Source organism: Diadema setosum, chromosome 9 (genome assembly GCF_964275005.1).
Source record: "Diadema setosum chromosome 9, eeDiaSeto1, whole genome shotgun sequence".
NCBI lineage: Eukaryota > Metazoa > Echinodermata > Echinoidea > Diadematoida > Diadematidae > Diadema > Diadema setosum.
The window spans coordinates 12,295,272-12,309,804 of NC_092693.1; the positions used below are offsets into that span (position 1 = coordinate 12,295,272).

General features: G+C 37.4%; 1 protein-coding gene across 1 annotated transcript in view; it reads right to left on the reverse strand.

The window, feature by feature from the left end:
- Positions 1–14,533, reverse strand: part of LOC140233494 (nuclear pore complex protein Nup93-like) — a 47,730-nt gene that overhangs the window by 7,544 nt on the left and 25,653 nt on the right. The window contains exons 9-15 of the mRNA XM_072313612.1: positions 8,927–9,024; positions 7,550–7,609; positions 4,074–4,151; positions 2,582–2,669; positions 1,660–1,809; positions 805–952; positions 40–166 (exon numbers count right to left, since the gene is read on the reverse strand). Of these exons, the coding sequence (XP_072169713.1) occupies positions 40–166; positions 805–952; positions 1,660–1,809; positions 2,582–2,669; positions 4,074–4,151; positions 7,550–7,609; positions 8,927–9,024 (749 nt within the window). The remainder of the gene's footprint in view (positions 1–39; positions 167–804; positions 953–1,659; positions 1,810–2,581; positions 2,670–4,073; positions 4,152–7,549; positions 7,610–8,926; positions 9,025–14,533) is intronic.

Sequence of the window (14,533 nt, forward strand, 5' to 3'; positions counted from 1 at the left end):
TGTGCCTGAAAGGAAAACTAAACCTGCAAGCAAACCAACCTGAGCAAGTAGAAATACTGGAGCACTTCTCTTGGGTCCGTTGATTCAAACTTTGAGGTGTACATACTGATGAGGCGCACAAAGTTGAGGCGTCGCATTGGCTCCGGATCTTGTGGATTCCTACTCACTGTCAAAATGAAATAAAAGAATATTTTCTAATCAGTTATCACTCAAATAATTCCACCAAGTAGCATTCAGCAAATCAATGTATCATATTTACTTTACTCTATCATCATTGCCATATTATCATAATTTGCCACATGTGATGAAGAGTTTGCTAGTGGCTTTTCAAAAACATTGCAGAAATTGGTTGGTGGCATTTATATTCCCATTCAATAGAGAAAAGGTTTTATAGTGGCATGTACACAATTAACATACTCTGGTCCTGTGTACAAACACACATAAGACTTAGGTTGGAATTTTCTCTTTTTTTTTTTTTTTTTGGACAACTTCCACAGTAAGGGTGCAGCTTATCCATGAGCCTGCCCCATAAATAGAACTTTGCAGTAATGCATATCCACCATCTCCAATGTACACCATTTCAAGACCCGATGACTGAAAATTTGAATACAGAGGTATTTTCAGACTCATCTCTGCCAAGTGAAGAGACTTTTATGCAATCTAGAGAGTGGCAACATTCAGAAAAGGTTTTGCTTATATCGCCAACAGGAAAACCGATCCTGGCAATCTCAACGTGTCACAAGAGACGAGAAAGATAAGAGATCGCATGGCAGAGGAAGTTGGCAGTAAGTCCAAGGAGCTTACGGAGTTGTGCTTGGATGTTCTCCGGTAGGGCCAGCAGCCCAAGCTCGTGGAGGACAATCGCCGCATGCACAGCATGGCTTCGCAGGCCACCGTCATTTCGAGACAGGAACTCTATGGCACTCTCAAACTGGGCTGAGAGAAACAGTATCTGGAAATATGAAACACAAACACAAAAGAAATCATGATGACAGGTCTATCAATGACATGCTGTATCTTTGTCAATTTTTTCACAAAAATGTAACCAGAGGGGTATAAACAATACTGAATATAAAACTTTTGGCCACAATTCAGTGAAAAAAAGATAAACCTGCTTTAACAGCAACACGGATAAAATGAAGTCAAAGCTATTATGACTTATGACAACTATTTTATTGATTATTGCCCGGTTACGACAATTCTGAGTGCACTGTTGACTTGTGAAATAGATAAATGGAACAGAATTTAAAAGCTGAACACAGAAAGGTAATCAGTGGTAAAGTGTACACGAGTAATTATGTACAAGAAGCATACCCATACTTTTTTCACTAAAAACAATCCATCACTTACTAAACCAAGTGAGAGTGTGGAAAAGTTTAAACTTTTAACATGTGACCTTTCATGACCTCTAACTTTCGCACAAGACTTTTGAGAGCTGTACAATCCCTCATTATCAAAACAACTTCCAAGGTTTGGGGAGCCTACGGTATCAACCCTACTTCAGATAACGATCCCCATGACAAAATGGGGAATCTACAGAAAGTTTAACTGAATTTAAAACAATACTTTGCACGTGATAGAAGCATGAATGTTTGGCACAGCACGTCTTTCTCAATCTTTCAAACAGAGTTCAGATAAAAGTCAGCCCGCTACACCGACCTTGAAGTAGAGATAAGGATTCTGGTGCGCATTGAAGTGGCTCTCTCCGTACTCTTCCAACAGTGTGGTCTGAAGCTGTTGCAAGGTCAGCTTATCCGATGAACTTTGACCTGCGGTCGTTGAGCTATCACCAAATTGAACTTGGCTTAGCTGCAAGGGGAGCATGGATTATGAGGAGAGGGAAAAAATTGGAACAACAACATGAAATTGGCCCATTACAAAGTTATCATATAACCAAACTAACAAAAAGCAAAGACAAATTAATCTGGAAAAGATATTTTCATCATCAGGGTTTAAGGGGTCATTGCTTCTGGATTGGGGAACACCTGCAATATTTGAACAAGGTAGTGAAACAGGGGGATAATGCCCTGAGAAATCAGTCTCCCCCTTACAGAATACTAGAAACTTTGGAAGGATTATGTTTTCCTCCTATGAGCCATATTAATAAATGCCAATTTATGAGTCTTGCCACCTTCCGGGCACGTTTCACTGCAAGCGAATTTTTTTTTTTTTTTTTTTTTCCATCTCATCTTCAGTCTCCACTCTCATTGACATGGTGATATGTATTCCATTAATTCCATAACCAGCAGATTATTTTTATCTGTGCGTCCCCCAACACAGAAGCACAACAGATAGGATCCAAATGAAATGTGCAATAAAAAAAAATGTGGAAGAAAGGATTCTTCATCAATCTTTCACACTGAATTTGTTACTGATAGACTTTACAAAAAAAAGAAAAGAACTCCACTCTAAATTGAACTCCTTTCATGACAAAATACACACAATCTTTAGGAACAGTTGGCAGTTAAGAATATGTAACTTGCATGAGCCTGCAGGAATACAACGATAACACCGGGAGTCATCCTGACAGAGCACTATGGCAACCACAAACAAAAGGTTTCAGAGAATGCGTTTTTCCTACCTTCAGCCAGAGATAATCCTCAGTCTTCTCGGCCACTTCTGAGTGGTTGTCCACAGTATCACACCGACCAAGCAGACAGTATACCGCTCTGCATAACGGTAGATGCAATAAAGGATTAAACAGAGTTCATTAGATCTGAACTTGACTTGGGACTTTGTGAGATGCTCGTCTGGTGTGCATTGGATCATGACTGATAGTCTTGGTTGGCACATAAAATTGAATCAGTCAGGAGAAGTCATAAAACATTGCCCCGATAACTTGCCACATCTGAACGAACATAGTATTTTTTACATCTTGAGAAACATATATTTGGAAAATCATATGGGTGTTTTTGTTTTCTTACTACTATAAGTATCTCAATCAAATCTGGTTTGTTCTTGTGTGTTTATTTGTTTGCTGTAGAGTGTGTTTGTTTGTGTGTGTGTGTGTGTGTGTGTGTGTGTGTGTGTGCTTTTAACTTACTTATTTTATTTTATTTCATTTTACTTATTTATTTATTTATTAATATTATTATTATTATTATTTTTTTTTTTTGGGGGGGGGGGTGGGGAGTCAATTGGCACCAGTACCTTGGGCAACCTGGGGTTACTGTGAGGTCACCATTCTAATAGCTCTCAGTCTTGCCGAACAAGGCATTTATACACTATAGCTACAGCAGCTAAACTTCGAAGAACACTAACAGACAGAATGCTAAGGGTTAGCTAATATTTTAAACTCGACAAGAGACTTGACAGGATCTAGAGAGTCCTCAGCCCCCAGCTGGGCTGCCATTCTACATGGCCCTCCCCGCTGAGGGGGCCTATGGTTGTCAAGCACTGTGACACGCCCCTCTCACAGCCCCGCCCATCTCCGGGGAGACAGGTGGAGTACAAGAGAGGTCAATGCACTACGAGCGCAAGGATAAAGACTCATCATTAGACTCTCTGACCTGAAGTCAACGAAAGGCTGCCCCAATAAAAATTTGACAGAAAAAAATACAAAACAGTTATGACGGAAGATGATAGGATGCCCCCCTTTTTTTGGAGGGGGGGGGGGGAGGAAGGAATGTGTTTTTTTTCCCTTTCTTCTCATTTGGGGTTCTTTCATTTTAATTGTATATTTCACACATCTACGTTACATATTGTGATATCATATTTCCTGTAATCATCCTCAAAGGAATCAGATGGAAGTCAACTCAAAAGAAGATGACATATTTCAATGACAACATATCAATAGAGTTGTTGTTCAATGATCTTACTACTCCTACTTAGCACCATTCAAATGGAAAAATTAATACACACACAAACACACACACACCACCTATACCAGGTGATACTCTTTTTTTTTTTCTACCTCTAAATATGATTCTTGCCTAGTTTGACAAATGATGGACATACATGTACAGTGATTGCAATAGCTAACAGCAGCCCTTACCTCAAGTGAGCTCTAAAAAGAGGACGAAAAAAAAAGAAAAAGAACATTGTGGTAAGGACATTTCTCAAGTTGATGTTACCTTTTGAATGGATCGGTGCTACTCCTGACAGCCCTCCTGTAGTGTAACCTGAGCTTGGTCTCTGTGCTTGGTGATAACCTTGGACAACAGATCAAAGAGAACACATGAAGGTTACTGACCCAGTAAAGACACTTTGAAAGTCTCTCTGCATGCATACTGTATCCTGTGTATACACCAAATATTTGAAGAGGTTTTGATTTTCATGCATTTTGCGAGTCAGGCACTATTCGCGAAATTAAAGACACACAAAAATTTTGACTCTGATCCTCACATGAATACAACATACATGCATACAATTTTCCATTCAGTTCTCCACGCCATCATCTCAAATTTAACCCCTCAAGAAATTGTTGGGAAGTCCCGATTCGTGAAAATTTTGACTTGCTAAATATATGGCGTATACAGTAAATCGCACAAGTTAACATGATAGACCTACACAGTGTATGGGAAAGAGGATTTATAATCCCCCATTTATACAAGGCATTCAGAGCATTCTACGAGCACCGCAGAAGCGCTCTAAACTCTATATAAATGGTCACCAAAGTTCAGAGTGTTTCAGAAGTTGTATGCGGCGCGCGCTGTGCATACAGTTATTTATTAGAAGTTCCTGCACACTTGGAAGGTCACCATTAGATTCATGCTCCCCTCTCAGCCACTTCATATGTGTGTAGCGATTCTCTGTTTGAACGAACTCAGGGTCAGAGCGACATAAACCAAAGTGCTTCAGGGGTGCTTCTGGGCCCAACTTTGTGTATAAATGGGATATCAGTTTCCCATCTTCCCTCACTGACAAGTACTTGACTTTGAACAGATATGAACATGCAGTGTGACAATTAAATTGACCCTTCAACAGCTCTGATAATGTTTGCTTTACAGAGTTCTTTAGAGTTATGAATCTGTCCATTTTTCCAGTTCCATATATACAGTTAGAAAATGATGTAATCTAACATCTATCTATTAAAAATATAATAGGGAATTTTCTTCAAAATAAAATCGTGACTGTCACCCATTGAAGACGGTCTGATTTTTCCTAAAACATTTCCCATTTCAGTACCCCAGTCCAAGAATAGTCGGGACTAGTCTTCCATGGGTTAAGGCAGAAGGTCGGTCAAAGTTTGATCTGTGTTGGACAAGCAGCAAAAAAAAAAAAAAAAAAAAAAAGCTACAACAGTTTGAATGCGGGCAAGTCAACAACAAAATCCCCTACGTTGATTTCATGGTCTGGATGTATGACATTAGATTTTCATAGAAACTGTGTACACTGTGTATTTTGCAAGGTTTTTATTTTCACAAATTTTGCGAGTCATGTGCTATTCGCGAATTTAAAAAACAAGTGAAAATATCAACTCTGATCCCGACATGAATGTGATGTGCACGCATACATTTCTCCATTCATTACTGTACTCCACAAGTGCGAATTTAACCACTCTCAAAATTGTCGAGAAGTCCTGATTCGCGAAAAAATTATGACTCGCTAAAATATATGGCAGATACAGTAAACTTCCAAATAATGTTATGCATCCACAGACCAAAGGGCTTGATTTCATAATCTGTCTTGGAGAAGCAAGAACACATACTTGAAAGTAATGTGAGCAGCCATGAAATAATGTCTTTTGAGGAAATGGCATTTCCGGTGCATAACACATGATTGGTCTAACATGTGTTTTATCGCAGATTATGTGACTAAGTGATTTCACAGATCTGGAGAACTACCCGTACTTTGTTAGCACAAATAGGAATCACATTTCCTGCTAATCAAGTTTTATTGTACGGTGTGAAAGTCTGAAGGCCAGCTGGAATCTCATTCTTCTCCAACACACTGTTTCATACATCACATTAGGTTTAATCATACAAGGCATTTATATTGCAAAACCAACAAAAACCAACCAACAACAAACAAACAAACAAACAAGCAAACCAAATGGGAAATACCAGAGTTTTTTGATGTATCATGAACACTGCCAGAAAAACCCAAAACTTTTTTTTTTCTTTTTTTTGGGCGGGGGGGGGGGGGGGGGGGGGAGGGAGGAGCAAGAAAATTTGGTGAATAACCAGAATATTGAATTTTTTGGGTAAGCAGTGCGAATGTGCATCTTGCTGGTGTCTTTGAGCGGAGGCAACTGGTTTAGATATCATTAGTGTAGAGAGGCAGGCAAGAGATCCCATACGACAAGGGAAGATGTCATGTGACAACCCCCCCCCCTAGAAAAAATAAAACAACAACAACAAATAAAACCTGAATAAAACTGCTGAGTTTCAAAACACTTCATTTCTGAGGAGGGTTATTTGATATTCTTTTACTTTGTTTTTGTTCGTGGGTCTTTTTTTTTTTTTTTTTTTTTTTTTTTTTTTGCTCACATACTGGTATCTGCCAAGCAACTTCTGCCGAAAATATGGGATGTGCAAAAAAGCTACGGGTTTTCATTGGCAGCGTATAAAAAAAAAAATGTACCAATAGTTTGGAGGCAATTTTCCAATTGTGTGTTGATTGATTCAACTGGTATGTTGAAGTTTGAATGGTTTGACCTCTAAAACATGACTGACGAGGTATAGAACCCCCTAGCCTGACTTTGAATTCACCTCCACAGCGGTATGTGCTGTTACATCCGTTTCATACTCTATACACCATATGTTTCGTGGGGTTTTCATATTTACAAATTTCACAAGTCCAGTGCTAATTGTGAATTGAAAAATACACATCAAAAATATTAAAGGACAAGTCCACCTTCATATACATGTGGGTTGAGTAAATGCAGCAATATTAGTAGAACATATCAGTGAAACTTTGGGGAAAATAGCACAATTCGTCCAAAAGTTATGAATATTTAAAGTATCCGCACAGTCACTGCTGGATGAGAAGACTACTTCAGTGTATGATGTCACATGCGTACAACAATATAAGGAAAATATAAAGAGAATTTCACAAAATTTTACTTTTTGAAAAAAGTGCACATTTCCTCGACTCGTCACTGACGTATTATGTTAAGGGTAATATCATTCCCCCTTGCCTTCACAAAGAGGGAAGTCAAGTCTTCTTTTATTATGCGAGAAAAGTGAAAATATCTTGAATTTTCTTTATATTTTCTTTATATCGTTGTACACATATGACATCACAAGCTGTAGTAGTCTTCTCATCCAGCATTGACTAAGCAGAAACTTCAAAAAGTCATAACATTTAAACGGATTGTCCGAGTTTCCTCAAACTCTTGCTGATGTATTATATTAATATCTCTGCATTCATTCTATCCACATGCCTATGAAGGTAAACTTGTCCTTTAAATCTGATACAGACATGAATGCGAAATTTATGTGAACTCCACAATCGGGAAGTGGGTCACTCTTGATACTGTTGGGAAGTATTGATTCCTGAAAGATTGGACTTGCTGAATATATGGCGTATACAGTACATACATCCTCTGTTTTTTTATATAACCTAAGACAGAAGAAGATAAACATACCACATTTGCAATTCTTACCTCCTGTCATCATTCTGCATGTATTCTTCAAGGTATTCACTGAATTCACCAAGATCTTGCCTGTAAACAAATAGAAATGGGTATGACGGCAGCTGCTCTTCATCAGAACACTCTGTTCATTCATCTATAGACCTGTTTATCAATCAATCTAGCAATCAATCCATATATCTACCTATCTACAGATCAATTTATCAACCTATTTATCTACAGATCTACAATATGTGTGCACATGTATATCTACAACTATATGTATGCACAGTGAAACCAATTTACCAGGATAAAGATGGTTGTCTCCAAAGAGACCCCACTGAATATCATACAAATACAACTTATATAGTACATGATAGGACATGTGGAATAGCAATCAGACAGTTTGATTTGCATGAAAAGTAAAAAGAAATAGGTAAACTCACTAATATACAACTATTTGGATGGTAATCTCCCAGATCAGTAACTATTTACAAAATGAAAATAATAGTGCAAGAAATAAAGGGAACAGATATTATTGATTGAATTGATTAATTAATTAATTGAAACAAAGTGTTCCAAACAAACTATGATAATCAGGTGAAAATCAAAATCAATCTTTAATTGCATAAAGTTACAGACATACAAAGGCCGAGTCATCAAAATGCTCACATATCTTGTAACTCACTCAACTGAAAACCTGCTTTGCATTCTTGAGAAAGAACTGATCAAGGACGTGGTATAAACCCATACACCTGACATTGCATTCTCACTTTTTCCAAGGAGGGTCAAATATTAAAAGTCTATGCTGGTTTAAAGGGATGATAGAGGTTTGGTTGAGATGGGGCTCTAGGTTTCCATCTTTTTTTGTGAGATAATGAGAAACCTCTTATAAAATATAAAAGAGCATGCAATTCTAAGAGGAATTAAAAGTTTATTTGATAAAGATTGGTTTTGAAATGACCGAGATATCCAAAACAAAGCAATCCTAATAAAAGGTGAGACCCAGCTTTTATTACGATTGCTTTGTTTTACTTTGTTTTTGGATATATCTCTTCCATCAAATAAACTTTCAATTCCTCTTAGAATTGTATTAGAATTGTATGCTCTTTAATATTTCATAGCTGGTTTCTAATTATCTTGCAGAGAGTTAAAAGCTGAATCTCCATCTCAACCAAAACTATATCATCCCTTTAAACCAGCACCATCATATTCTGCTCTGTTAGTATTCTTGTATTCTGAGATGAAGCTGAACACCTGAACACAAATTCATGGTACACAGCATTTCAATCAGGAGTGTAATTGTAACAATAGCCACAAAAAGCAGAAGTCTTTTATTCTTTAGCTGTTCTGCAAGAAAATGGCTACAGGGTGGTCATACAGGAGAGGGGAAGATGAAAGGAGACTCACGCTGCCTTGGAAGTAGTAATCTTAGCAGCCTCAAGGTCCCCGCATCGGATACAGTAATAGATCACAGGCCAGACCGGTAATCCATCTACCTCACCATCCTGTGAAAGACAGATTAATAAGAGATTTTTTCTGTAGATATTTCAAAATCTCTACTGAAATTGAGAAACTATAATGTACAATACAATCATTCTTGCAAGGGATGAGCAGATTCAATATTCAAAAAAAAAAAAAAAAAAAAATTGCAGTTACAATATTTGTCCTCAGTTGGCAAAAGTCAGCTGCTTTGCACACTGGTGCCACAAGAACATACAATGTATAATTTGTTCTATCAGAACATAGCATGTAATGTAGATTACCATAAACTTATACATTTTGTGAATTGATATCTACCTTCTCAAATAACCCTTTTGGGATAGTCTCAACAGATTACAGTGAGTTGGAATGCCTCTCTTTGTACAGACTTCAAGTCCTGAGCAGCCCAATTCAGGGAGCTGGTTGGAGTTCTCTTCTCCAGACATATGAAAAGCATACCACAGAGGTATTTTACAGAGAAGTATCAAAGTTGGACTCAAGTCATGCATACAAGTGTAAGTCCCCAAATCATGCAAAACATTACACACAACTTTGAATTCTGTTTCACAAAGCGCTAAGTCACTGCCTGACTTCATGCATGTAGTAACACACAATCCAATATGGCGACAAATTCACCAGCATATGAACTCCTACTTTACACCTAAAAGCAGTTTTGAACAGGCCAACCTTGCAGTATAGAATAAATAAAACCAATCAAATAAATAAATAAACAAATAAATAATCTGTATCATCTTATCTGGAGTGAGGTAGAAGGACCAAACTGGAATAGCTACACCTACAAATTCCTCAAAGAAGAAATCCACCCAAAAATGTTATTTCATAAGAAAGATGTAAAAATTCCCTGCAGAACAGTGTTATAAGTATCACTATTATAAAAGGTGATTAATACCCCCACTCCCGCAGCCAAGATTCCTATGAAAAAGAATTGGACCAGGGTTTGACAAAAGGTTATGTGTGTATGTGTGTGTGTCAGTGCTTATGTGTGTAGTACCTTGTGAGTATCTTGTGAGTTTGACTGCTTCACAATTGAGGAAGTAGTTCACTTGACAAGATTTTCAACAAAAAAATGCTGTTACCATGGCAACACTTTGTCAGGTACAAACACAAAGAGTGTCTTGCATAACTATACCTATAGATCATTATAGGCCCTGGATACCAAATTTGAAATAAATTGCTTAAATACTGTGGAAGTAGTTCACTCCACAAGGTTTGGGGGAAATTGTGGTTACCGTGGCAACGCTTTCAATGCCATTATGTACACCACATTTGAGTTTAATTGCTTCAAAATTGTGGAAGCAGTTAACTTCACAAGATTTTCAAGAAAATATACCATTACCATGGCAACACCTTGTCAGGTGCAAACATAAAGTGTGTCTTGCATAACTACACCTATAGATCATATAGGGAAATTGTGGTTACCGTGGCAATGCTTTCTGCGACAAACACTACAAACATGTCTAGCACATCTACACCTCAATGCCATTATGTACACCAAATTTGAGTTCAATTGCTTCAAAATTGTGGAAGCAGTTAACTCCACAAGATTTTCAAGAAAATATACCATTACCATGGCAACACCTTGTCAGGTGCAAAGATAAAGTGTGTCTTGCATAACTACACCTATAGATCATTATACATACCAAATCTGAAATAAATTGCTTAAATACTGTGGAAGAAGTTCACTTCAGAAGGTTTCGCGAAAATTTTGGTTACCATGGCAACGCTTTCTCCAACACACACGAAAAACATGTCTTGCACATCTATACCTCAATGTCATCATGTAACCCAAGTTTCACCAAAATTGCTTCAAAACTATAGGAGTTCGCAACGTAAGATTTGCAACGGACCACCCAACCGACCACACGCTGATTCCTATATACCCCTCGTGTGTATGCAGGGGTATAATGATCAAAATTGGATAAAGAATGATGAAGTCGTGACATTCTGTAAAATTTCACAATTTTTCGGAAAACACTTCTTGATCAGTCGTTATGAACATTAAAATCAGCAAGTCGACTATAGGCATTTTCACATCAGCCCGATAAAAAATCCAAGCTCGAGATATTTTTCGCGATCGCAAATTAGCACGCTATTTCATTTCCTATTCACATCAGCCCGAACACTGTCAAAAAGCGCGCTAGTTCGCATTGATTATCCTGTTATTTTGCAAATTTCCCGAGTTGGACTCAAGAAATTTTCTCGATCAATTAGCGCGCTAATTTGTATTCACATTATCAAATAGCGCGCTAATTCGTGATCGGGTTAATTTCCCAAATTAAAAATAGCACGCTATTTCGAAACATCGGGCTGACGTGAAAATGCCTAATGTCATGCTCTCTCAATTTCTTATTCATTACGCATACAGAAATGACAAAAATCTTATACTAGTATTTCAGCTGTATAAATATGAAACTTGCCTTCAAAACAACCCAAGATAAAAAAGAACAAATGTTAACTCTGACATATCTTGGTATGGTAATAAGCTTTTACTTGCATTAGTTAAAGAAAAAAAATAATAAATTTTTCTGAATTTCATATCCAGCATAACACATATGAAAAATTGTGAGGGTATGGCATCAACTGGCTCATTTGAATATTCATAAAGACTGGTCAAAAATTTTTTTTTTAAACTGGGAAATTTCAAAATGTCATATCTTCCTTATTACTTATCCGATTTTTGTCATTTTGTATCATTCTGCCCGGAATATTTTCTCTTTCTTTTGAAGTTCATTTATTTTTGGGGTGGATTTCCTCTTCAAACAATGATCAAAAATTAAAAGCATACTGTCAATCCAAATTCTTTGCTTCTAGTTTTAAATCTATGCCTAGAGAACCTTAAGAAATTATTACAAGATCATCAGCAGCCAACCATTGGCTAATTTCCATATATCTTTAGGCTCCTACATAGCTTTTGAAATCAAGTAAGTCTTACAGCTGATCGAGATAAAACTTTGCGAAATACAGTCAGTAAGTCAATCTTAGGACATAAAGATTGACTAAGAAAAATTTACTGAGCGAGATCTTTTTGAAACAGGACCCATATGTTGCCTGAATCTGGCCATCTTTATCATTAAAGGGGCCCTGAAATCCAAATGCATGTTGATTTGTGTTGATTTATGATACCCTCAACATCACTTTAGCAGTGAAACGAATATCTAGAAACATTCCATATATCTTTAATGATTTTTTCTTCTATTTTTCTTCAGATTACTTGGGAACGCCCACAAAAAATCCTTCCAAACCAATATTCCTCAGATGACCTCATCTGTCAATCATTGTTAAAGTACTGAAATGTTTAACAAAAGAAATTGGAATGCACCTTCCCCTCAACTCAGCATAACTTGCATGTTTCTGTGATATTAATGTGACTAAAAAAAGACATGGCGAGGGAACATGCCAGTTATGCTGAGTCGAGAGGAAGGTGCATTCCAATGTCTTTTGTTAAACATTTCAGTACTTTAGCAATGATTGACAAATGATGTCATCTGAGGAATATTGGTTTGGAAGATTTGTGGGCGTTCCCAAGTAATCTGAAGAAAAATAGAAGAAACTAAATATATCGCTACGGCGACTGATATGCCTCCGCCATAATGCATGGTTCTCCTAATAGGTCTATAGTACAATGTCTTGACAATGTGTGATGACAGTTTCAAACAATTGGCAAAATATTAAAATGACAGGTTTGACACAAATGTGCTGAATGTTCACTTTCCTAGAACTAGGTTCAATTGGATGAATGATTAAAATGTCAGAGTGCAGGTATTTGGGGAACTGATGATTTTTACTTGACTTTTGACCCATTTATAAGTTTATGCATTGAGTAATTTTTCAAGGTATTGAGAAAAAGTATAATTTCAGTATCAAACGGGAAAATAGCATTATCTAAACCTGGCCTTTGACCTTTGACCTCACAGTTCCAAAGAGAATCACTGTTAGGTTGAACATGCATAAATATGTAAGTTTCATGATGATACCTTGAGTTACTTTTGAGATATGGAGGAAAAAGTGCAATTCAGCACTTTCACTTGACCTTTGACCTTTTGACCTTTGAACTTTTGGCAAGAAACCTCCCACAGAATATATATTGGGTAATACATGTATACATCAAGTTAAAAAAAACCAAAACAAAACCTTCATTCATTGCATAAATATAAGGAAAGTAGTGATATTTTGAGAAGTTGACCTTGACCTTTGACCCCCTGACCTTTGACCCATGACCTCCAACTTCTCTAGATAATCACTGCCCATCAGTACAAGCATATATACTAAGTTCCATGAAGATACCTTGAACCATTCGCGAGATATGGAGAAAAACATGAAATTTCAATTTTTTTTCACAAAATAACCTGTGACCTTTGACCTTTGACCCTAAAATCCACACAAAGTATTATCCCTCAAGGATATACCCTCATACCAAGTTTGACGTAAAAAAACCACACGGTTCTTGAGATATCAACAAAAACAAAACGGGACGGACGGACGGACGACCCGAAAACATAATGCCTCCGGCCACTTCGTTGCGGAAGCATAAAAATCATTAAAAATATATGGAATGTTTCTAGATATTTGTTTCACCGCAAAAGTGATGTTGAGGGTATCTTAAATCAACACAAATCACCATGCATTTGCAGGGCTGCCAACTCTCACTCATTGAGAGTGAGACTCACTCATTTTGGTCCTTTCTCACTCTAAAACTTTATTTCATTTGCATGCACTTTTATTGATCTCACTCATTTTGACTCCTAAATTACAGCATTGGCCTATGGGAGTCTCACTCTCAACTATAGTTTCCAATGTTGGCAGCCCTGCATTTGGTTTTCAGGGCCCCTGTAAGTATAGGGCGCCTACCATATAAAACAATCAAAGTAAAGACATGGCCGTGAGCTGCAAAGAGATAAATTACAGAAAAAAAAAAACCTCTTCTTTTTCATTGGACCTGTTCCAACTGCTTGATTTCAGGAAACAAGCTGCGGATCGGGTGTTATTTTATTGTAGCTGTGTACCATAATTATGTTCACTTGTCATTGAAATTCATTTTTCATAACAGTCGAAACAACAGTTACAGTACCCTCCTACATAACAACATCAACTGTTCGTACTTAAATTCTGTAACTGGCAGCTTCATCTTTAACTGCAGTTCTTTATTTGAGTACTCACATTAGACACAGTACAGTTATGGAATGTGAACCACACGCCAAAGTGAAAGATGTTAGTGGAGTTTCGCACACACATGCAGAGACACAAGGCACACGGCATAATCTAACCTTTCCATCCATTGGAACTCAACACACAGCTGCAGCATGCTATACACTCAACACACATACACACACTCTCACAGACACACACACACATCATGCTTTACAGTGAGCTAGGCAGCTGCATCCATGCATTGTATGTCATGTGAAGTTAAGTACTGGCTGAAGCCAAGGATAGGTTAAAAGGTCAACCACTTAAGCAGTGTTGCCAACCATAGTACTTCAGAGATCCACTCCTTTTTCCCTTCTCTCCTCTCTT